General features: G+C 40.9%; 1 protein-coding gene and 1 pseudogene across 2 annotated transcripts in view; both read right to left on the bottom strand.

The window, feature by feature from the left end:
* HSDL2 (hydroxysteroid dehydrogenase like 2) overlaps positions 1-26,312 on the bottom strand; it is an 83,451-nt gene that overhangs the window by 14,566 nt on the left and 42,573 nt on the right. For both annotated transcript variants that reach the window (XM_003911357.5, XM_009188275.4), the window contains exons 7-9: positions 19,564-19,758; positions 16,435-16,506; positions 3,346-3,495 (exon numbers count right to left, since the gene is read on the bottom strand). In XM_003911357.5, coding sequence (XP_003911406.2) covers positions 3,346-3,495; positions 16,435-16,506; positions 19,564-19,758 — 417 coding nt within the window. The remainder of the gene's footprint in view (positions 1-3,345; positions 3,496-16,434; positions 16,507-19,563; positions 19,759-26,312) is intronic.
* Positions 47-2,926, bottom strand: LOC103878143 (annotated as a pseudogene).

The following is a 26,312-nucleotide window of genomic DNA, read 5'->3' as shown; positions in this document are numbered from 1 at the left end:
TCCAGCTAATTTTTTATTTTTATTTCTGTAGAGACAGGGTCTCACTATGTTACCCAGCCTGGTCTCAAACTCCTGAGCTCAAGTGATCGGCCTCCCAGAGTGCTGGGATTACAGGCATCGTTTAAAATTTTAATACAGCTCAAACCATTATGTCTGGTTCATCTCAGCTCCTTCACTGTCAAACCAGGGGGCAGGGACTGCTTCAGTTTCTCTGCCTTCTCTTTGTCTGTGATAACCAAAGTATAATCCTGCTGCTGTGAACTTTATTTTTCTTGATCTTGACAGATATGGCATCCACTTGCCTGGATCTGAGCAGAAAGTGCTTGATTTCCTCCATTTTTCTTTTTCCTTTCTTTCGTTTTTCGAGTCAGAGTCTCGCTCTGTTGCCCAGGCTGGAGTGCAGTGATGCGATCTGGGCTCACTGCAACCTCCGTCTCCAGGGTTCAAGCAATTCTCCTGCCTCAGCCTCCTCCCAGGTAGCTGGGACTACAGGCGCACACCACCAAGCCCGGCTAATTTTTATATTTTTTAGTAGAGATGAGGTTTTGCCATGCTGGCCAAGCTGGTCTTGACCTCTGGTGATCTGCCCACCTCAGCCTCCCGAAGTGCTGGGATAACAGGCATGAGCCACCCAGGAATTTCCTCAATTTTTCGAGGCATGGCAAGGAAGCATGCAGAGAGAGGGTGTGGATTGACAGTGCCCAAGAGACACAGTAAGCCAGACACTCAGCAGATTTAATGGGTGGTTGCAAAGGCAGGTCCTGGGAATGGCTGTTTTGGACATTTTCAGGCTGAGACATCTTTGTGATAGTTAACTAAAAATGTCAGATGAAGTCTGGCTAAGCTAGAAACAGGGACACATAATCAATCGGTTCATGTGGTCACTGAAGCCACGTGAATGGTTGGGGTTTCCTAGAGAAAGTGTCAGAAGTAGAGTGTCAAGAGTGCTGAGACAGTGACGTGAAGAACACTGCTTAAGGGAAGGACAGAGGAGAAGCAGCCAGCAAGGGAGACTGACAAGCTATGATCACAGGCAGGGAAGGAAAGCAAGGAGGTTACAATGAAGGACCGGGGAAGGAGCATTTCCACAAGGAAAGTGTGGTCAGCAATATCAAATGCTGCAGTGTGGTCACAAGCGAGGAATGACACATGCCCACTGGTGACATGGAAGTCATCAAGGACCTTGGTGAAAACCAATTCTGTGAAATGGAAACAAATGGTATCAGCAGGGTGTGTTCAGGGGAGTAAGTTGTAGATGAAAATCAGTCTGGCTCTGAAAAGGAGAAAAAAGATGGGGTGCGTGGTTATTGTCATTGGGTTCCGTTTTAAAGTTAGAAAAGAATTGAGAACATTAAAATACCACTGGGAAGGAGGCTGCAAGATGAACAGATTGAGGACAAGGTACAATTAACAGCACAAAATTCTTGAGAAGGCCAGGGAAAATGGGATCTAGAACTTTGCTTCCAAGTATGATCCATGGACTGCAATAGTGTCATTACCTGTCAGAAATGCAGAATCTCAGACTCCACTCCAGACCTACTGAATCATTATTTTGCATTTTAGGAAGATCCCAGGTACTTGGTATAGACATTAGAGCTTGAGATGCACTGATGGGGAGCTGAGCTCCATTCTACTAAGAGGGAAGGAGGCGAGGATGATGCCTATCATGGTTGATTTGATATCTGATGGCAGGAAGCTGAAGGAATTTATGTCTGCAGTCTTCTACCTCTGTCAAAGAGCAAGTGGAATTATCTGCTGACACTGGCAGGGAAGAGGTGAGGGGAAATATGGGAGATTTCAGGAACACTGAGAAAGTTTAAAATAGTCACTGTGGAAAATGCAGCAGTAAGCTGACCATGAAAATACGGAATTCTGAAGTGTTGCTTAAACCTCAGCTGAAGTGGGGCAGTAGTCAATTTCTGCTGGTACAGATCCACCCAGGCGGTGTGATTTTTTTTCCTTTCCTCCCTCAAAACTTAGCAGCCTGGATGCAACTGTGGAGCAGCCAGAGTTTGATTCAACCAGGACTAGTCTTTTGACAGGTGATGGCACAAGCACAAAGGGTCCAGCAAGTTTAGGACACAAGCAAGACAGTGACTAAAGCCATGGATGATGGATCCCAAGGATGGCAAGGAAGTAAGAACAGGAAGGCAAGATGGATTAAGATAAAGCAGAGAGGACGAAGAATAAAAACGTTTGTGTATAATGGGGCTGAGGTAGCTTTTTTGTAACATAAATTTTATCTGTTTCTTACTTTTATTTGTTTGAGATGCGTCTCACTGTGTGGTCCAGGCTGGAGTGCAGTGGTTATTCACAGATGCGATCACAGTGTACTACAGTCTTGAACTCTTGGGCTCAAGTGATCCTCCAGCCTCAGCCTCCTGAGTAGCTGCAATTACAGCTGCATGCCACCATCCCTGGCAGCTAGTTCTTAAACTATTATTAACATGGGTAAATTTTATATGGAGAAGAACAATATTAATTGGTTTTTAAAAGCTAACTATCATCTGGGCACAATGGCTCACACGTGCAATCTCAGCACTTTGGGAGGAGGCTGAGGCAGGAGGATCGCTTGAGGCTAGGAGTTTGAGACCAGCCTGGGCAACATGGCAAAACCCCACCTCTACTAAAAATACAAAAGATAGCCATGTGTGATGGTGGGTGCCTTTAATCCCAGCTACTTGGAAGGCTGAGAAGCAGGAGAATCGCTTGAACCCAGGAGGCAGAGGTTGCAGTGAGCCCAGATCACACCACTGCACTCCAGCCTGGGCAACAAAGCGAGACTCCGTCTCAAAAAAAATAAATAAATTTTAAAAAACAGAAACGTAAAAAAAGCTGACTGCTTTCAGACTGACCTGTTAATGTCAAAGATAAAAGTGGCAAGGTGCCTATAGTTGATAAATTACTGTATCATATTACCTGTCATGATCCATATGCCCTTCTAAGCAGGATTTTCTCTCAAATATGCCAGAGTTATATAACACTGGGAATATTTGTAATAAAATTTACTTTACATGTGTCCGTACGCACTGATCTTAATCTAGAAATAAAAATCATTGGGAGGCTGAAGTCAGAGGATCACTTGAGCCCAGTAGGTCGAGGCTGAAGTGAGCCATGATCATGCCATTGCTCTCCAGCCTGGGTGACAAAGACTCCATCTCAAAGAGACAACAACAAAAACAAATTAATAGTTATAGGTGCTGTTCTTGAATGTCTATATTCAAGAGTAAGGGTCTTGAATGCAGCCAACTATCCAGGGCATCACTGTTGGAGGCTGATTTTCTTCCAAAAGAAACACCCCGTTTTGTTTCATAAAAACTTCAGATTACCAGATGCAGTCCTTACCGGAGAGTTCAAACAGATAGATTGCTTGAGTGGCTTTAACAATATCATCACTGAGAGAATCCTTAACAATTCTAAATGTTTTTTCCACAGCTCCAGAACGTGGTTTTGGTTGCGGCTGCGGTTTCTCTTCTTTGAATTCTGGAACAGCACCTATAAGATGTTATTCAAGCAAATGACCTTAATGCCTGGCAGTGAAGGACCACACACAGAATTAATTAATCAGCAGGACAGACTTGCCACCAATTAGACCTATTTGACCAAAATGACTTTAAATGCATTAAGTGGCATGTAAAAGCATAAATCATATTGACAGAATAACAGTCAAACACACATCAATTGTGACTATAAATGTAAATGGTTTGTACTCTCCAAATAAAAGGCTAACTTTCAGATTAGGTTAAAAATACTACTAAACTATAAATATTCATTATAAACAGACCTTCTATATCTGAGCACTTTGTGAGGCCAAGGCTGGGCGTGGTGGCTCATGCGTGTAATTCCAGCACTTTGGGAGGCCAAGGCGGGCGGATCACTTGAGCCCAGGAGTTCAAGACCAGCCTGGGCAACATGGAGAAACCCTGTCTCTACAAACAATACAAAAATTAGCTGGGCGTGGTGGTTGGTGTCTGTAGTCCCAGCTACTTGGGAGGCTGAGGTGAGAGGATCACTTGAGCCTGGGAGGTGGAGGCTGCAGTGAGCCGAGATCACGCCACTGCACTCCAGCCTGGGTGACAGAGGGAGACCCTGTCTCAAAAATATAAATAAAATAAACAGACCTAAACACAACTACTGGAGTATTAGGGATGATAATCACTCCTTTGTCAATTTCTCTGAGTTCTAAAACCAAATGAGAACAAAAAGACACTGGAATCAGAAAGATGGAAATCAAAATATCAGCTGTGGAATTAGTGGAGCTATACTGGAGACTGTAGCTTGAATCAACACCCAAGTGTGCTTTCTAATCACTCTACCTCTATATTCAATCTATTCACATAGTCCTTTCACCCATGGATTGATCCTGCATCCTCCCATCACAGGTTAGAAATGCTCTGTTAAGTACAGATCATGTAGAAAACTGAGGACAGCCTGCTCAAAAAGAGAATGCTCAGAAGGGTCTGACATACAACCTCAAGTTCTCCCCATCTCACTTATTCAGATTGATCCTCCCAATAGATGAAAAGGGAGGTTAAACTATTAGCCCCCTGACTAACAGGCTGCCTTCTCTGGAAACACTAGGTCACGAGAATGAAGGTTGCCTGCAACATTTTAAAACTTGCATTCACTTAACCCATTGGCTATAACAACTTAACATATGATGTTAAGCCAGGGGAGAAGACAGCAGTTCATAGGACTGCCTTGCTCCCGTATCATGATGCTGCTCCCCAATACTGTCACAGTTTGTGTATTTATTTATTTATTTATTTATTTTTGAGATTTGTCTCAAAATCTCGCTTTGTCACCCAGGCTGGAGTGCAGTGACTTGATCTCGGCTCACTGCAACCTCCGTCTCCCGGTTCAAGCGATTCTCCTGCTTCAGCCTCCCAAGTAGCTGAGACTACAGGTGCCCACCACCATGCCCGGCTAACTTTTGAATTTTTAGTAGAGACAGGATTTCACCATGTTGGCCAGGTTGGTCTCAAACTCCTGATCTCAGGTGATCTGCCCACCTTGGCCTCACAAAGTGCTGGGATTGCAGACGTGAGCCACCATGCCCAGCCTCTCTGTTCCTTTATTTATCATCCTAGAATCACATAGGGGCACCTAAGTAGTTGCCCCCAGAAACAGGTAAGAACAATTCATTAATTAAATTAACTCCAAGGCCAATCTGTGCTCTAGGCTGAAGGTGAATCTGTTTCTCAACTCAAATTATACACAGCCATCTTGTCTAATACAACTCCCCAAAGGTTATTAAATGAAATCTAATTGACAGCATAAAGATACTCCATAGTACAAAGTAAGCTATTAATTCATAAAGTATACTGAATATAAATTGCCTTTCATTATGATATTTCCACAAATTTAAAAAAAAAAAAAACCCTTTTCCTTTTAAAAATTAAAGTACAAACAGATATTAGAGATGAAAGCCTTAAAGAATTTCTTTAGCCTGTTTTATTATTGTTTTAAAATTTACTACAGTGTACCCCTTTATTGCCTGCACTGGGGGCTATCCACTTCTCCTGCCTTGCCCTTAGCATGGCGCTGCTTTTTATTGATGTGTAACATACATTCAGAAACAGTGATCAGGTGTATCCAGACCAAAATTTATGTAAGAAGGTGAAAACATCGTGTCATCACCACCTAGGTCAAGAAAGAGGGCATTACAGGTATCCCAGAAGCCCACTCCACAACCCCTCCTAATTGCTAACACCATATATTAGTTTTTTTGTTTTGTTTTGTTTTGTTTTGTTTTGAGACTGAGTCTCGCTCTGTCGCCCAGGCTGGAGTGCTGTGGCCGGATCTCAGCTCACTGCAAGCTCCGCCTCCCGGGTTCCTGCCATTCTCCTGCCTCAGCCTCCCGTGTAGCTGGGACTACAGGCGCCCGCCACCTCGCCCGGCTTATTTTTTTATATTTTTAGTAGAGATGGGGTTTCACCGTGTTAGCCAGGATGGTCTCGATCTCCTGACCTCGTGATCCGCCCGTCTCAGCCTCCCAAAGTGCTGGGATTACAGGCTTGAGCCACCGCGCCCGGCCTCATATATTAGTTATTAGTTTTGTCTCATGTTTATCGTCAAATAAATGGAATCAATCATACAGTATCTATTTTTATATGCCTGCCGAACCTTCAAAACTCTTCCAAAAAAAATGCAAGAGGAGGGAACACTTTCTAATTAATTACGTGAGGCCAGTTTACCATGACACCAAGCCAGACACAGACATACAAGAAAACTGACTAGGATAGACAGACAATATGCAAATGCATATACATGCATACATACATAAAATTAAGTCGAGAAGTGATGGGTTCTACTTAAGAATTGGGATAGAATGTAAGAATATTTTAGTTAAGATAGTTTTTGAATAGATACTGAACTAAACAATATAAGGCTGAATATGTAAATACATACACACGTACATATTTATTCTACAATTTGAAAACATAAAATTGGCCAGTAGTTCATCTTCACCAGTTAAATTTGAAAAAGGTATTCCCCATGCTTCAACGATAACACCTAATACTTTCTAACCTTTGCAGTGCTTATCTGAGCAAGGCCACTTCCCAGTTATTTTCCAAGTGTACACCAGTGTAAGTAAATGGGACACATTACTATTAATATAAGGTATTATTATTTAGAAGCCAATTTTAAAATTGACCTATGAATTCCAATGTTTATCTGTTTATTTATTTATTGTTTTTTGAGACAGGGGCTTACTCTGTCACCCAGGCTGAAGTGCAGTGGTACAATCAAGGTTCACTGCAGCCTCAACTTCCTGAGTTCAAGCTTCCTGAGTAGCTGGGACCACAGGCATGTGCCACTATGCCCAGCTAATTTTTTGTATTTTTTGTAGAGATAGGGTTTCACCATGTTGGCCAGGCTGGTCTCGAACTCCTAGACTCAAGCGATCCACCCGCCTCAGCCACCCATGACTGGGATTACAGACATGAGCTACTGCACCCAGCCTCAAAAAGTTGTTTTTGAAGACATGGAGAACATTCACAATAATTAAGTAATATTAAATTAAATGAGAATCTATGCAATTAAACATAATATAAATAAAGCTTCTTTAAAAAAAAAAAACACACACTATGAACCTACTGGTAAAATATTTATTTCTGGGTATACATTTTAAGTTATATGTGCAAAAAAAAAAAAAACACACAGTGGTTGAAAGGAAATAAGCCAAAATATAAATGTACTTATAATTGGATTACAGGTACTTTAAATTTTTTTCTTTGAGCTGTTCTATACTTTTTTTTTTTTTGAGACAGTCTTGCTGTGTCACCCAGGCTGGAGTGCAGTGGCGTGATCTCAGCCCACTGCAATCTCCACCTCCCAGGTTCAAGCGATTCTGGTGCCTCAGCCTCCCAAGTAGCTGGGATTACAGGCGCATACCACTGCACCCAACTAATTTTATATTTTTATTTGAGACAGGGTTTCACCGTGTTGACCAGGCTGGTCTCAAACTCCTGACCTCAGGTGATTCGCTCACCTCAGCCTCCCAAAGTGCTGGGATTACAGGTGTGAGCCACTGCACCTGGCCTGTTCTATACTTTTTTATACTTCTGTATTAAGCTTTTCTTTTCAAAAATGTTTTTAATTTTTTTTTTTTTTTTTTTTGAGACGGAGTCTTGCTCTGTCACCCAGGCTGGAGTGCAGTGGCCGGATCTCGGCTCACTGCAAGCTCCGCCTCCCGGGTTCACGCCATTCTCCTGCCTCAGCCTCCCGAGTAGCTGGGACTACAGGCACCCGCCACCTCGCCCGCCTAGTGTTTTGTAATTTTTAGTAGAGACGGGGTTTCACCGTGTTAGCCAGGATGGTCTCGATCTCCTGACCTCGTGATCCGCCCGTCTCGGCCTCCCAAAGTGCTGGGATTACAGGCTTGAGCCACCGCGCCCGGCCTTTAATTTTTAATGTTTTAAATTTTTTCTATTTGTAGCGATAGGGTCTTGCTATGTTGCCCAGGCTGGTCTTGAACTCCTGTCCTCAAGTGATCATCCCACCTCTGTCTCCCACAGTGTTATGATTACAGGTGTGAGCCCCTACATCCTGCCCGTACTAAGCTTTTCTATACAGACTAATTTAAAATGCTATCAAAATTGAGTAAAGTATATAACAAAATTGATTGGCTGTAGCCAAAACTATGTTAAGGGGATAAATGCACAAACTTTATTTCATTATTTTAAAAGAAATAACAATAAAGTATTAGCCCAACAAGTAAGAACAGGAACAAAACCGACCTCAAAGAAAGGAGAAAACAATAAAGCAAAAGTAAAAAAAAGTGAGGTATCAGATGGTTGCACAATTCTGGGAAGATGCTAAAAATCATTAGACACTTTCAAATGGTGAATTTTTTTTTTTTTTTTTAAACAGAGCTTCACTCTGTCACCCCATCTGGAGTGCAGTGACATGATTTTGGCTCACTGCAACCTCCACCTCCCAGGCTCAAGTGATTCTCCTGCCTCAGCCTCCCAAGTAACTGGAATTACAGACGTGCACCACCACAACCCAGCTAATTTTTTGTATTTTTAGTAGAGACAGGATTTCGCCTGTTGCCCAGGCTGAACTCCTGAGCTCAGACAATCTGCCTGCCTCAGCCTCCCAAAGTGCTAGGATACAGGCATGAGCCACCGTGCCTGGCCTAAAATGGTGAATTTTTTGGTGTATGTAAGTTATATCTCAAGTTGTTTTTAAAAGGATAATGAATCAGAAAAGAGAAAACCTGTAGAATTAAACATGAAATAAAATTTAAAATCTGGTGCTTTTGAGAAAAAAAAAATAAGATACTATAAAATAAGCAACTGATCAAGAAAAAAGAAAAATAATTTTTAAAACAGAGGAAAGAGGCCAGGTGCAGAGGCTCACACCTGTAATCCTAGCACTTTGGGAGGCTGAGGTGGGTGGATCACCTGAGGTCAGGAGTTTGAGAACAGCCTGACCAACATGGTGAAACCCCGTCTCTACTAAAAATACAAAAATTAGCTGGGCATGGTGGCGGGTGCCTGTAATCCCAGCTACTCAGGAGGCTGAGGCACGAGAATTCCTTGAACCTGGGAGGTGGGGGTTACAGTGAGTCAAGATAGCACCACTGCACTCCAGCCTGGGTGACAGAGTGAGACTTTTTCTCAAAAGAAAAAATAAAAAAACAAAGGAAAGAGATAAAACAGTTTGAAAACTTTAAAAAACTGTGTAAGTGAAATACTACATGTCAACTCTTAAATAGGTTTTGAAACTTCAAATGGATAATTTTGGTTTTTTTATGTTTTAAAAAGCCTATAATTGAATAAAATAAAGGTTCTGAAAGAAATAACTTCAGAAGAGACCCAAATGACTTAGTAGGTATTTCAAACCTTCAAAGAAGAGAGCATAGAAAAAGGCCGGGTGTGGTGGCTCATGCCTGTAATCTCAGCACTTTTGGGAGGTCAAGGCAGGTGGATCACGAGGTCAGGAGGTTGAGACCATCCTGGCTAACACAGTGAAACCCTGTCTCTACTAAAAATAAAAAAATAAAAATAAAATTAGCTGGACATGGTGGCGCGAGCCTGTAATCCCCAGCTACTCAAGAGGCTGAGGCAGGAGAATCGCTTGAACCCAGATGGCTCAGGTTGCAGTGAGCCAAGAAAACGCCACTGCATCCAGCCTGGGCAACAGAACGGACTCCATCTCAATAAAAAAAAAAAAAGGAAAGAAAGAAAGGAAAGAAGAAAGGAAGAAAGAGCACAGAAAGAGAACATTACCCATTTAACATATTTAAAATGTAACAAGTTTATTACACTAAAAAAAGTAGATACCAATCTAACTTCTCTGATTTAAAAAATATCCATCTTATACAAATGTTAACACCTTATGGTAAAATCTGAAGATTTTTCTAATTAAAATTAAGAATAAAATAAGGATAATTAAAATAAAATAGTTTTAAAGAACTTGTGGAAGTTCAAGTCAGTGTATTAAGATATATGCCAGAAATAATCCTTCAAAGATATTATTATATGCAGACAAGAAGTTTTACCATGTAGAAAATCCAAGATAATTAATAATAACTACAGCAACCAATAGTTATAGGGGCTTCCTGCATCAAATGTACAATATGATGTACTATCACTCTTATTCCTCACAATAATTACACAAGGAAAGCAAGACGTGACAAAACTGTTTCAGAGAGCTGAAGTGATGTGCCCCAAATGACACATGTAAGTGGCAGGCACCGGATTTGAACCCATATTTGTCTTACTCCGAAGTCTATGCTTTCAATGAGTACTCACTCTCTCTCAGAAACTATTAGATGTCTTTAAAAACAACAACAAAAAGCTCATGATGGTGACCAGATACAGAACATACAAAAGTTAATTTCCCCCTTTTTATTTTTAACTTGCCTTGTTCCAGAAAGCATTTCAATTTGTTTAATAAAAACAAATGGAATTCAAGATTAAATCCAGGCAGTCTGACTCCAGAGCCTGCAATTTTATCCACTGAGTAATAAATATGTCCACAACATTTTCTTCTATGTTTAGCAATCTAATTTTTTATATAGCCAACATAAAAGCTGAGCACAGTGCTGAGATGTGAAACTCACCAGAAGTTGACCAAGCAAAGGCTGCTAAAGCAAGGGCAGCGAAGACACACGGTTCCTTCATGTTTCCAAAGGCAGGTCATGTGTTTTGTCTTAGCAGTTACACCAGAGAGAACTGAGTCTGTCATATAAATAACTGCTGGAACCCCTCCCTTCCTAGTGGGTAACTACTTCAGGTGATTTGTGTATTAGTCAAGGTATATCATCTACATATGAAGTGCCAAGGAGATTGCAGCAAAAACTTTAGTTTATCCCTGAAAGACATTTGCCAAGAGATAAATTGCATAATTTATCACCTGGATTATTGAGACGTAAACATGATGAGTTTGCACAAGAGAAAAAAAAAAACTTCAGGAGACAAAAAAAACAAACCAATGATAGATTTTAAAGGTGCAGCCATCAGACTACAAAAATGTAAGCCGGAATGGGAAAGAAATATTTATAGAATTCCAATACACAAAAGAAGATGACATATGGCTGGTAGTCCCTGACACAGGCTCTCCTAACTTCACACTGAATAAATATAAAAATGCACACACACAAAAAAGGGGAAATACTGAACATCACCTAGACTGATACACAATCTATTATCTGAATCTAGGAGGAGAGGTTCAGCAGCTCTAAGGTACACAGAGTCAGCCTCAGAAAGACCGGTCTCCTGTGCTTTCCCTCATGAAAGATCTCAAAGAAAGAATACCTCTGCCCACCCGAACAAAGAAGAGAGGCTCGCGCTGGATCAGACTCTGGGCTTGTACCAACTAAGATCAGCAGCCGTCTCTCTGTTTTACACATGCTACTTTTCAAGACACACTCTATATGATTCCTCATCCTCATCTTTCAAATCCAGTTCCAAAGCTTGTAGCTCCCAAATAAGATAAGCAGACAGTAGGGGAGTCCTGCAGTGCAGCATCCTGGGAAGTACGTGCCCCAAGGCATGGCTGACAAGGATGGGGAGGGGAAGAACCTTGGCAGCAGAGCATTGCAGGAGAGAGTAGTTTTTGTGTTTTTGTTGTGTTTCATGTTGTTTTTGAGATAGGATCTCCCTCTGTCACCCGGGCTGGAGTGCAATGGCACAATCACAGCTCGCTGCAACCTTGAACTCCTGGGTTCAAGTGATCCTCCTGCCTCAGCCTCCCAAGTACCTGAGACTACAGGTACGTACCACCACGCCTGGCTATTGTTAAAAGTTTTTTGTAGAAATGGGATCTTGCTATTGCTATATTGCTCAGGCTCATCTAGAACTCCTGGCCTCAGGCGATCCTCCCACCACAGCCTCCCAAAGTGCTGGGATTATAGGCTTTAGCCACTGAGCCAGGCCTGGAGAGTAGTTTGAAACAGAGGAAGTAAAGGAAGGTCACATGTCAGCCTTGCACACTGGCCTGAGCTATTTGCCCAACAGGTGCTACATTTGAAACTACAGCTCAGAAAAAGGAATTCCTCCATATGGACAGGGAGTGGAGCCAAAAGCAACCTACACATTCCTGCCTTTGACTACACTAGCTCTAGAGATACCTCCTACTATGAGGAAGAATTAATGGAAAAAAAATAACCTGATGCCTATGAAAAAAATAATATGCCACAAGGCAATGGAGGCTACTCTGAAGAGCAAGATCTAAAACTAACTTACAAGAATTCTTCCACATGGAAACTATATCATTATGATGTGTCAATACAGATTCATCAGTTGTGACAAATGTGCCACTCTGGTAGAGGATGCTGCTAAGGAAGGAGGTTATGCATGTGTGGGGGCCGGCGGGTATATGGGATATTTCTATACCTTCCTCTCAGTTTTGCTCTGAATCTAAAACTGCTCTCGAAAAAATTAAGCTTTGGCCAGGCACAGTGGCTCATGCCTGTAATCCCAGCACTTTGGGAGGCCAAGGTGGGTAGATCACCTGAGGTCAGAAGTTTGAGACCAGCCTGGCCAATGTGGTGAAACCCCATCTCTACTAAAAATACAAAATTAGCCAGGCGTGGTGGCACACCCATGTAATCCCAGTTACTAGCAAGGCTGAGGGAGGAGAATTGCTTGAAACTGGGAGGTGGAGGTTGCAGTGAGCCAAGATCATGCCACTGCACTCCAGCGTGGGCAACAGAGAGAGACTCTCTCAAAAAAATAAATAAATAAAGCCTTAAAAAAAAAACTATATGAAACAGGGACAGAAAGTTATATATAACTGGCTGAGATGAAAAGACAATAGGATAAAATGAAAGCGGAAGTGAGAGAAATATAAGCACCATAGCAAATTAAAATAACCATTTGAGACAATATGGAAGAGAAACTAAGCTATAGAACATCTTATCAGACTGTCCTTTTTAATACAGAGGACAAACTTTAAAAGGTCTCCAGAATACAGAAGAGAAAGCCGGAACCAATGAGAAGTGGTGCTAACTACAGGGAAAGGGTAAGGGGAGCCAGGGTAAGAATAAGTGTTTCTGAGAATCAAGAACAAATGGAACAGAAGCAATTAAAACTGTAACTGAAGGAAAATAGGCCCAGCGCCATAGCTCATGCCTGTAATCCCAGCACGTTGGGAGGCCGAGGCAGGATGATTGTTTGAGGCCAGGAGTTTGAGACCAGCCTGGGCAATATAATAAGATCCCCTCTTTACAAAAAATTTAAAAATTAGCTGGGCGTGGTGGCATGCACCTCTAGTCCCAGCTACTGGGGAGGCTGAGGTGAGAGGATTGTTTAAGTCCAGGACTTTGAGGGCTGCAGTGGGCTATGATCGAGCCACTGCACTCCAGCTTGGGCGACAGGGTGAGACCCAGTCTCTAAAACAAATGAAAAATAAAAATAAGAATAAGCTGAAAGTCAAAAAAAAAAAAAAAAAGACTGAGTGGGCTCCCTGTGTTCCAGTGGAGAGTAGGGGTGGGGGGGAATCAATGAAGAAATAATGGTATTGTGTTTTTTGTTTGTTTGTTTTTTGAGACAGGGTCTCACTCTCTCACACAAGCTGGAGTTCACTGGCTTGATCATAGCTCACTGCAACCTCAAACTCCTGAACTCAAGTGATCCTCCCACCTCAGCCTCCCAAGTCGCTGGGACTACAGGCATGCACCATCACACCCAGCTAATTTTTGTACTTTTTGTAGAGACAAGGTTTCGCCATGTTGCCCAGACTACTTTTGAACTCCTGGGCTCAAGCAATCCTCCCACCTCAGCCTCCCAAAGTGCTGGGACTACAGGCATGAGCCACTATGCCTGGTTGATATTGCTTTTAAGATAGGAAGAAAGAAAAAATCAATTTAAAACTATGTACACTGTTTACAATAATTACATATATAAGAGCTAACATACACAGGACAAATACTGGAAAAGGTATAATGAAATGGTAACGGGTTATTATAAGTTGTGGGTGCAACAGAAGGGTGAACCTCTCCCCCTTTGGAAACAAGGGATACACCATGGTTCTCAGAGAGCTGAACTATGAGAGGACATAAGAAATAAACTGAAAGAGGTAACTTATAGCCCAGGCTACTATCCATATGACTATAATAATATACCTACAGAAAAGGTCAAGTAAAATTGCTATCGACTGAACCACACAGAATCAAAAAAAGAGAACTACAGAAGTAAATGCTCCCGCAGCATTAGGTGGGGGAAGTTAGCCAAAGGAATTTGAGTCTTCTGACCTTAAGGGTGAGAGCATTGCTTCTGTGGAGATGGCTATAGGCAAAGTTATCCCTATCAAAGCCTGATGCCAGTAAACGCTGATTTTACACTCTACCTGTCTAACCCCCTTGTTCTGATTCCATGGTCATTAAATGACCTTCTGACTATGATTCTGTTTCATGTGTAATTATATCCAAAGGCAGAGTATGTGCTGATCAAGCACCTACATGTTTAACCTATGAGATGGCAACTCCTTGTTATAAATTAATAAATTGGATTATCACGGGAAAGAATGTGCTAATTTATGTATTTATTTGAGACAGGGTGTTGCTCTGTTGCCCAGGCTGGAGTGCTATAGCTCAATCATAGCTCACTGCAGCCTCAAACTCTTGAGCTCATGGGATCCTCCTGCTTCAGTCTCCTGAGTAGCTGAGACTACAGGCATGTGCCACCATGCCCAGCTAATTTTTTTTATTTTTTGTAGAGATGGGGTCTCACCATGTTGCCCAGACTAAGAATATGCTTAAATTTATAAGACTAAGTATTCAAGTGTTAGGAAAGCCATTTAAGTTTACTGGTTAAAGACATGGGCTTTGGAATCACAGAAATACAAGTTTAAATCTTAGTTCTGCCACCTGCTGGCTGTGCAATCGCAGCTATAAAATGAGGGTAGTATCTGTCTTGGGGATTAATAGTGTTAAACAGGACAATGCATGCAAAGTACTTAGCACAGTGTTTGGCACATAGTAGGTGTCCAGTAAATAGTTGTTGAATAAACAAAATGAATATACTTGATCAATAAATGGTTATTATTTAAAATTTGGAATTTAAATGAGCTCAGTTCATGCATGCCTTCTTCTAAAAGACAGATCCAACCTTAGGGCGCTGGGCAAAAATCAGAGTTTTGGACTTAACTAACTTGAAGACCAGACTCTTCCAGACTTTGATAATTTTCCACCATTCTCTAAGAGGCCTTTTGAGAAAAAGACTGAGAATCTTGTTTTTCCTGGTTTTAATACTCTGGGTAGTAGGATTATGAGTAACTATTTTCCTTTCTATTGTTTTAAATTGTCTATAATACAAAAAAGTCCTTTTTATTACCTAAGTAATTTTTTTTAATTACCACAAAAATTTGGAAAAAGAAAAGATAAATAATAAAGAATTAATAAAGGAAAGCTGGAAATAAGGTTTGGCACTAAAATGCACTACAGTAAGGTGCCACAGATTTGCTAAAGGTATCAAGGAAATTCATCCCTACATTTTCTATCAGACTTCTAAAAAAAAAAAAACAAAATCGATGAGCATCACAGCATCTATAAGATAAAAATAAGGTAAGGGCCCATAAGAAGCACAGCCATTCTTATTAGTAAACCAGGAGAGAAATTCTTCCCACAGGTATTCATTAAAGTGTTTCTTCTTTAAGTGAGCCACTGGCAAAATGTCAGAACACAAAGTCTAAAATGTAAACTGTGGACCAATTCAAGGGCACTGTTGTTTCTGAATTACAGAAACAAAACAAAGTAAAACCCGAACCTCCTCTGAAGTTGATTTCTTCCATAAAATCGTCACATAACACAAACTGTGGAAATGGTGTTAGATGTATTTGATATATGACACACTTTTCCTCAAAATAACGTATCAACATGAAATACCTAAAGACAGTGCAAAAGAAAATAAATAAAACCTGAAAAAAAAGTTTTTTCAGACCTTTTTTTGACCAAATGCAAAGAATATATTAATAACTCCTTCTTTTTTTTTTTTTTTTTTTGAGACAGGGTCTTGCTCTGTCACCCAGGGTAGAGTGCAGTGGCACGATCATGGCTCACTGAAGCTTCAACTTCCCAGGCTCAGGTGATCCTCCCACCTCAGCCTCCTGAGTAGCTGGGACTACAGTCTCGTGCCACCACGCCCAGTTTATTTTTTTGTAGACATGGGGTTTTGCCATGTTGCCCAAGCTTGTCGCAAACTCCTGGACTCAAGTGATCCATTCGCCTCAAAAGTGCTGGGATTACAGGTATGAGCCATTGTGCCCAGCCTTATTAAAACTTCTTAGTGGTAGATGAACAAAATAACCTTCTTTACTAGAATTAACTGAGAGCTCACATTACTTGTTTACTTTAAATTACAAAATAGTTTAAAAACAGAAGGCAGAAATGTCACTGTTACAGGATCAATTCCATATTTTGGAAGAAATATGTAAGTTAGGATTTATATTTTCTAACATAAAATATAGTCTAGATCTTACCAGTTGATTCCATTTTCTTACTAACTGCTTCTGGGTATTCATCTAAGAAGAAATCTGGTTGCAAAGGATGACCTGAAAAATTGACCCCAAACCATTAGGTTAATGTAACTACAACATAGTAAGATTTTAACATCTGTTTAGTAAACATATCTGTTTCATTAAAAATCATTCTGGTGCAACAGAAAAGGCCTCCGTGAGAACTGTCGAATGACCTGATCTTCATTCAATTAATTTTCTCATAATTCAGTTATCCTCCTCTCCTCTGATAAATTTTATCTTCAAGATTTAATCCCCAAAAGATCACCTGTTCTGTAAAGCCTTTACCTGCTCTCCCAGGAACCTTTGCCCTTCTCCTCCTACACTGCTCTTCTGGCCCACATTCTTCCAAAGTGCTCAGGACTCATTTCTTACCTGCCCTCCTAAGAGCAGAGGGCCCCTTCTTAAGAAGGACTTTCTTCTCAGCATTAGCGCATTTGGGTCTCTTCTCTCTCTCCCTCTTCCTCTCACTCCATCATCATGAAAACTAAGCTATCCTATTCCATCCATTCCACTGGGTTATTATTATTATTATTGACACAGGGTCTCACTGTCACCCAGGCTGGAGTGCAGTGGCACGATCTTGGCTCACTGCAACCTCCACCTCGTGGGATCAAGTGATCCTCCTCCCTCAGCCTCCCAAGTAACTGGGACCACAGGTGCAAGCCACCATATCCAGCTAATATTTATTTATTTATTTATTTATTGAGATGGAGTCTCGCTCTGTCACCCAGGCTTGAGTACAGTGGCACAATCTCGGCTCATTGCACCCTCTGCCTCCCAGGTTCAAGGAATCCTCCTGCCTCAGCTTCCCAAGTAGCTGGGATTACAGGTGCCCACCACCAGGCCTGGCTAATTTTTGTATTTCTAGTAGAGACAGAGTTTCCCCATATTGGTCAGGCTGGTCTCGAACTCCTGACCTCAGGATATCCACCCACCTCGGTTTCCCTATGTGCTGGGATTATGGGCATGAGCCACGGCACCCGACCACTCATTTTTATTTTTTATAGACAGAGGGTTTTGCCATGTTGCCCAGTACGGTCTTGAACTCTTTGGCTCAAGTGATCTGCCGGCCTTGGCCTCCCAAAGCGCTGGGATTACAGGTGTGAGCCACTGCACACAGCCTCCACTGGGTCTTATTTTCAGCTAATGGTTGTGGTTAGCAAATAGGCTAACTGTTTTAATTACACTGATAACTCCAAGACACGTGCACACTAGAAGATTTAAAGGCCACAAAGCCTTCAAAACTATAGTACAGTGAGATGTTAACAATCTCAATTGCTCTCTTTTTCTTTTCCTTTCTTTCTTTTCCTTTTTTTTCTTTTCTTTTTTTTTTTTTTTTTTTTTTTTTTTTGAGATGGGGTCTTGCTGTTTTGCCCAGGCTGGTCTCAAACTTCTGGGCTCAAATGAGCCTCCTGCCTCAGTCTCCTGTCTCTCTCTCTCTTTTTCAGAAGTTTAAGCAAACTTCTGGAGGGCAGGAATGAATTCATCTTTGTTGGATCCTAATATCATAGTATCTGGTCATACTAAGTTCTGAATACTTGATAGGATTTTTAATTTAAATAAAATTTTAAAACTTGTGCACAATTACACTGTGTCTTTAAAACCTAAAGTAATAATTATATTCCTGGGTACCAGGACCCAGAAGACCCGAATCTAGTCAGGTTCTGCCGCCTATTAGCCATCTGCTCTTAGGCAAAGGCTCAATCTCTCTGAGCCTGTTTTTCCACTTGTAAATATTAACTACTAAATATTCTGAGTGTACTATATGCTGGGCACTGTGCCAAAAACATACGTTATCACATTTAGTCTTTACAAAAAATCTTGTATGAAATGTATCATTCTCTTAAGTTTACCAATATGGACATTAAGGCTGAGACAGACAAACTGGGTGACACGCTCAAAGCTGCATAGCAGTGAGCAGCAGAGCTGCAATATGAACCTGGCTTGTCTTCTCCCAAATTCCATGTTCTTAATCACTAAGCATTACTTCCCTTACAGAATTGTTATGCAGGCTAAATAGATAATGCATATAAGAGTGCTTTATAAAACTATAATCTGCTATTTAATTCAGTTGGAACTGCAGAGATGAGCAGGGATGATACAAATATAAACATGGTTTGTGTCATTTAGAAGCTCAGCTTAATGAATAATATTTAAAATATACTTTACCATAAATTAAATTTACTTCTATATATGGCTATATTAGAATACATCATATTCTATATGGTAAAAATCCATTATTATCATTATCATCCACAATTTCAGAGAGAGAGAGTTACTTAAAAAGAGGGCTTTCTGGAAGCTTCTCAGATCACTTTACTACACCATGCCCACTCATCTACACCATCTGTCATTAAGCTACTCTAAGAGACTGCACTTAAGAGACAAATATTTACAGAGTCCACAATCATAAATTATTTTAAACAAAAAAATTCATGACTGGGCCAGGTGCAGTGGCTCACACCTGTAATCCTAACACTTTAGGAGGCCAAGGCAGGCAGATCACTTGAGCTCAGGAGTTCAAGACCAGCCTGGGCAACATGGTGAAATCCCACATCTACAAATATAAAAATTAACCAGGTGTGGTGGCACATGCCTATAGTCCCAGCTACTCAAGAGGCTGCGGTGGAAGGATTGCTTGAGCCTAGGAGGTGGAGGTTGCAGTAAGCTGAGATCGTGCCACTGCACTCCAGCCAGGGTGACAGAGTGAGACCCTTTCTCCAATAAATAAATAACCCACTACTGTACCATCTGTCACCACATATTCTTGAACAAAATCTTTACTCTGTGATTTTAAGACCAACTTTAAAAAATAATTTTCATTTCTTATTTCGAGATTTGGAAGTGGCTAGTAGCTGATCTGACTTTCTGTGCTTATATATATCACTTCAAAAGCCCTCAACTCACCTCTATTTTTTATTCATCTTTTTTTTTAAGTTGTGTTGGTATGGGTTTTTTTCCTTCATTGGGAAGACAGCTTTTAAAATAACATATTCATTTTACGATCACACAAACACAAAAAACAGATGTGTTCATTGCAGAAAATATGGAAAAACATATTGTTATTTTTAAAAACTATACAAGCATTACCTGGTTTAATTGCATAGATGTCAAAATTTTGTATTCCTTCTGCTTTTAAGATATTTTCATCAATGACAAAGTTGCCAGTAAAACTTTTTGGCTTTTGGAAAATGGAATATGCTGCATCTGCAATGATATCCACTTTTCTACACTGGCTTTCGATACCAGGTCCTCCCAGCATCTCCGTAGCAGCAGTGTGTATGGCTGTAGAGAAAACACACACACACATACACTCGTAACTCCAAATCAAATAATAAAACTATGGAAGTAACAAGCACTACCCTTCACAATTATCAAGGCTAATTCTTTCATTTCTTAGATGATGAAAACAAGGTCCAGACTGCTTAAGGGATTTGCCAAATTTTTTTGTTTTTTGTTTTTGTTTTTGTTTTGGAGACAGTCTTGCTCTGTCGCCCAGACAGGAGTGCAATGGCGTGATCTCCGCTCACCGCAACCTCCACCTCCTGGGTTCAAGCAATTGAACCCAGCCTTCCGAGTAGCTGGGATTACAGGCGTGCGCCACCACGCCCAGGAAATTTTTTGTATTTTTAGTAGAAACGGGGTTTCACCATGTTGGCCAGGCTGGTCTCAAACTCCTGACCTTGTGATCCATCCACCTCGGCCTCCCAAAGTGCTAGGATGACAGGCGTGAGCCACTGAGCCCGGCCCCAGAATTTGCCAAATGTTCCACAGAGAGAACTGGGTAGAAAACACATGTTCCTTACTCTGTGCGACCCTGCCTTATACTACAGACTAAACCAGAAGACTCACAGTAAAATTCAATGAACTTTCTGATTTAGAATGCTCAAGAATTTGCATGTCTTTTAAAGGAATAACTGAAGAGACCTCTAATAGCTTCCAGTTGATTCTCTTGATAACAGCTAAGAGATTACTGCCTGAAAACAGACAGTACCACCAGTCTTAATACCCAAAATTTCCTTTCACATAAACATATGGAGTGCATATGAGGCTTAAAACATCAGCACTGCCTGTGATGACTCCTTCTCTGGGAAGAGAGCTTGTTTTGCCTCTTTAACACCTGTCAGCCACCACCAACCACATGCACACATTCTTGTGGGAATTCACTGAACCAACAATGCCACTGATTATAAAGTGCACCATTATGTTAGGGACCACTAAGGAAACAAAAAAGCTGCCAATTAAATTATGATATATCATTCATTGTAAGATACAAACTGGTATCAGAGATGTACAAATATAATACATGGGCATCTCAGCATCAATGAAAATGGTATAAACTCTTTCACCTAGTCAGTGAATAGGTTCCTTGAAAAACACTCAATAAATATTGCTTGGATTTCTGGGGGTCCTTTTTAAATTCAGACAACTCTGTTCTGTAGAAAATATTAGAAAATAGCCAGGTGCGGTGGCTCATGCCTGTAATCCCAGCACTGTGGGAGGCCAAGGTGGATGGATCACTTGAGGTCAGGAGTTCGGGACAAGCCTGGTCAACATGGTGAAACCCCATCTCTACTAAAAATACAAAAATTAGCCAGGCATGGTGGCCAGTGCCTGTAGTCCCAGCTACTTGGGAGGCAGAGGTAAGAGGATCGCTTGAATCTGAGAGCCAGAGGTTGTAATGGGCTGAGATTACTCCAGTGTACTCCAGCCTGGGTGACAGAGTGAGACTCCGTCTCAGGAAAAAAAAAAAAAAAAAGGAAATAAAGAGAAGTAAAAGGAAAAATTGCTTAATTAATTATAATTTCCCTATCCAGGGATACCTGTTGTTAATATTTGCATATAATTTTTACTATGTTAGCTGTACTTTTAAAAATTATGTGTCTTATATGAAGTAACTTGAAACTCTACAATTAACAGTACATTATTAATTACACATTGTCAACAGTAACATCTCAATTTGCTTACATAGTTTACATCAAACAAGAAAAGTCTATTTATTTATTTTCCAACATAATTCATAGGTTCATAGAAAGTCAATTTATTTAAATGTACTTAGGTTTGTGAGTTTCTAGTACTTTAGATAAAACTTATTTCCATACATTGTTAAAATACAATTTTAAATTATTATATGCTAGAATAACTTACATATTTTGGTCTATAAGATGACATGTCTGTAGCTTTTAAGGGCCATTGACCCTTTTGCATTCACTCAACAAATAGTTATTAAGCACTTACTATATATAAGTCAGGCGCTATTCTAGATATTAAGGACACAGATGTTGACAAAACAGACATAAAGCGTCTACCTTCATGGAACTTACATCCCTTTTTTTTTAATGTTCAATTAATTTAGGGAATTTCTTGAAAGCATTGAGTTAGAAGACACTTTTCTACTTCATAACTAAAAATCATTTACTAGGAATAATATATATATATATATATTTTTTTGAGATAGGGTCTCATACTGGCACCCAGACCAAAGGTAGTGGTGAGATCATGGCTCTCAGCAGCCTTGATCTCCTGGGCTCTCAAACTATCCTCCTACCTCACCCTCCCACCACATCCAGTTTTTTTATTTTATTTTTTTTTTGAGACGGAGTCTGGCTCTGTCGCCCAGGCTGGAGTGCAGTGGCGCGATCTCGGCTCACTGCAAGCTCCGCCTCCCGCGTTCACGCCATTCTCCTGCCTCAGCCTCCCGAGCAGCTGGGACTACAGGCGCCCGCCACCACGCCTGGCTAATTTTTTGTATTTTTAGTAGAGACGGGGTTTCACCGTGTTAGCCAGGATGGTCTCAATTTCCTGACCTCGTGATCCACTGGCCTCAGCCTCCCAAAGTGCTGGGATTACAGGCGTGAGCCACCGCGCCTGGATTTTTGTTTTGTTTTGTTTTTTTGGTTTTTTTTTTTGTAGAAATGGGGTCTTGCTGTGTTTCCCAGGCTGGTCTGCAACTGGTGGGCTCAAGCCATCCTCCTGCCTCGGCCTCCCAAAGTGTTGGGATTACAGGTGTGAGCCACCATGTCCAGCCCTAGAAATAATTTTTTTCCTTAACCAACAGATCAAGAGCAAGAGCTCTGGTCTCACTCTTGAACTGATCCTTTATTAATTTAAAAAAAAAAAAAATAGCAGCTGGATGTGGTGGCTAGAGCCTATAATCCCAGATATTCTGGAGGCTAAGGCAGGAAGATTGCTTGAGCCTAGGAGTTTGAGGCTGCAGTGAGCTATGACTGTGCCACTGCATTCCAGCCTGGGTGACAGAGTGAGACCCCATCTGCTTGTCAAAAAAACACAAAAATTAAAAATGAATAAACTAAAATAAAAAATAGCACCTGCCATTCATTAAGTATACCCTGTGCCAGGCATGCTATTACCTATTTTACATACATTATCTTACTTAATTCTTAGAACCCTGAGGTAGGTCCTGTTGTTATTCCCATTTCATAGATAGGAGCGCTCAAGCACAGAGAAGTTAAGTAACTTGCCCAAGGTCACAGAAGCTAAAATTCAAACACCCAGCAGCCTGACTTGAGAGCCAGGCTCTCATCCATGATGCAACTAAATGGGTCATACCTTGTTAATCAAAGTTCTTGGAGTTCAGTTATCATCTCACTCTCGAAAACTGCAGAACTTTCCTGTACATAATTGAGTATAATCTATTTTGAAACGATATGCATACATGCACACTCCTAGTCTCCATGTAAACGACATCAATTGTACAAGAATCCTTAAAAATTCTAAATTAGAAGTCTAATAAAAATATGTCACATGTAAGTATATACATGCTATGTGTGTGTGTCTATAGAATAAGAAATGTTCCTCCAACCTATCATTACTTTAACAATCTTTCTAGGAAAGATACAAAGAAGGTACAACTAGACGCTCAAAAATTAGGAAGTGGGCCATTGAATATTTCTCAACACAGATTTTGGAATGCCAACAAGCTAACCCAACAGGTTAGAAAAAACTGATAACAATAAAAACAGGTTAACAGTAGGATAAATCAAATGAAATTCACTGATGATTTCTGGGAAAGAAAATAAGCAAGATTTATAATGAAAGCAGATAAGCCATGGATCACAAGAGTCACAACATCAACCCTAAAACTTAAGTCTTATTAAGAGATAACTGAAGAGACATCTAATAGCTTCCAATTGATTCTCCTGATAACAGCTAAGAGATTACTGCCTGAAAACAGACAGTACCAACAGTCTTAAGACCAATCAAAGATTTCCTTTCACATAAATATATGGAGTGCATATGAGGCTTAAAACATCAGCACTGCCCGTGATGACTCCTTCTCTGGGAAGAGAGCTTATTTCCCCTCTTTAACACCTGTCAGCCACCACCACACATATCCACATACTCGTGTGTGTATCCACTGAACCAGTGATGCCACCGATTATACAGCACACCATCACCTTAGGGATCACTAAGGAAAGAAAAAAGCTGCCAATTAAACTATGACATATCATCCATTGTAAGATACAGACAGATATTAGAGATGTACAAATACAAAGCATGGGGATGTCAGAATCAATGAAAATGTATAAACTGTTTAACCTAGTCAGTGAACAGGTCCCTTGAAAAACAGAGAAACTAGTTTTGATTTCTAGCACCAGACAGGAAGGAGGTGAGGCACCACCTTGTCGCCTCACCCTCCTTGGTTAGCTGAGTTCCCAAATCTATTTGCAATATAGTCCAGGTGACAGAGGTCTGCAGCTGCTCTGTGATACTTCTGCGGCCTTCCTCTCTGCAGCCATTACCAAATCAGTAGCTGCCATACCCAGACTCCCCACCCCAAAGCCCACATCAAATCCACCCAAAAGTGGACTTTCCTGCTTCTACTACACTTGTCCAGACCAGTCACAAGGTAAGAAGAGTACGCATTGTGAATAGCAGCCATCATCCCTCTCTCCTTCTCCACCCTCCATTTCAGCAGGAACCATGAAACAGGTCTTATAAAAAGAAAAAAATTACAATTCTGAAGGTGACCTAGTTGGAAGCCTGAAATTCCATGTTGTGAAACAACTAGAGGCCGGCCCTCTGATCCTTTCTCTGGATGTGCTGAATTCAGCAGGGTGAAAGTGCTAAACCCAGGAGGAGCAATGAAGTCAGTGTTGTTGAGAAGAGCACGCAGCTGAAAAGCCAAGCGGCAGACCAGGACACTGCTGTGATTGAGGATAATATATGTTACACTGTACTCACTCCGTTAAGCACAATAAATCTCTTTTTTCTTGAAAGGCAATAATGTTGGGAGATTACTTCTGGTTCCAGCTGACATAAAGAGAGTCACTCTACGCTGTCATCTAAGATGAGGAGATGCGTGTTTTCCTTTAAATAGAGGCCTCACAAACAGCCAAGAGCCTGGCCACCCTCTCAAGTCCATTTTCACCCCTCCATTTTCATTGCCTCACTCATGAATAATGTAATATTCTAGCTAGCTTTCCTGCCTCTTCTCTCTATAATCTTACAAGCCATCCTACATTCAGATGCCAGATTAAACTTCCTAAACCTCATCAAAAACCATATTACTTCAGTGCTCCTATTTTCCCTAGTTTATTATTAATCCTCTGCTTTTAAGTCTTCAGTGGCTCTCCACTGAATATAGGTTACAACTCAAGCTCCTAAACTTGGCAGACAAGACCATCCATCTCATCCATCTTCCCCACACCCTCACACTCACCCAACATTCCAGTCAACCTGCACAACTTGAGTTGCTCAAGTTCAGTAGGAAATAACAAGCCCACACCCTATCATACATACACCAACCTTGTAGTTCCACCGCACAGACAGTATTTTCCCAAACTGCAATCTCTGCATGCGTCGCTCCCTCTGCCGAGAAATGTCTTTCCCAGTTCTCCTTTCTGAAACATTCCAACATCCCCTTGAGATCTCTTTTCAATTGTTTACCTACTTTTGAAAATCTACTTCTCTGATCATTTATCCTGAGTTACTATGTCTCAAAAGCACCCTGTAGGCCAGGCACGGCGGATCACACCTGTAATCCCAGCACTTTGAGAGGCCGAGGAGGGTGGATCACTTGAGGTCAGGAGTTCCAGAGCACCCTCGCCAATGTAGTAAAACCCCTGTCTGTACTAAAAAATAAAAAAAAATACAAAAATTAGCTGGGCGTGGTGGCGCGTGCCTGTAGTCCCACCTACTCGGGAGGCTGAGGCAGGAGAATCACTTGAACTCAGGAGTCAGAGGTTTCAGTGAGCCAAGATGGCGCCACTGCATTCCAGCCTGGGTGACAGAGCAAGATTCTGTCTCAAAAAATAAAAAATAAAAAACAATACCCAGTACATAATTCATCATACCATGCACCACAAGGAACATGACTGTAAATTGGATTTAGTGTGTCATCAAGTCTAGCACCAAGTAACATCACTGGCTCCAAGATGTCTAGTAAACCTTCTAAAATGAATATCTTGACGCTAAAGCAAAGATCTCAGCAATGAGCTGATTTTTCCTGCTGATCCTAATAATGCCCTCTATATTCCCTGATACAGAACATTCTGCCTGTTATATAAGCTTCGTCCACAATATTTTGGAGCCAGGCAGAAGGTAATCATATTGCACATTCATTCACTCATTTACTCACTCATCAAATATTTATTGAATGTCATCAAATATTTATCTACAATGACTACAATAAAACGAACAAAGCAAACACTGTCCCTATCCTCAAGAAGTTTTCATTCTAGTAAAGAAGACATTAAATAACCATAATTATAATTATAAATTAATAATTACAAATGCTGTAAGTGATGTGAAGATGTACAGACTACTAAACCCGATGATCAGCCCCATTTTGTAAGAACTATCAGCATAATCTGACA

The sequence above is a fragment of the Papio anubis genome, chromosome 13, assembly GCF_008728515.1.
Source record: "Papio anubis isolate 15944 chromosome 13, Panubis1.0, whole genome shotgun sequence".
Taxonomy (NCBI): domain Eukaryota; kingdom Metazoa; phylum Chordata; class Mammalia; order Primates; family Cercopithecidae; genus Papio; species Papio anubis.
This window is presented reverse-complemented; position numbering and strand designations above follow the sequence as displayed.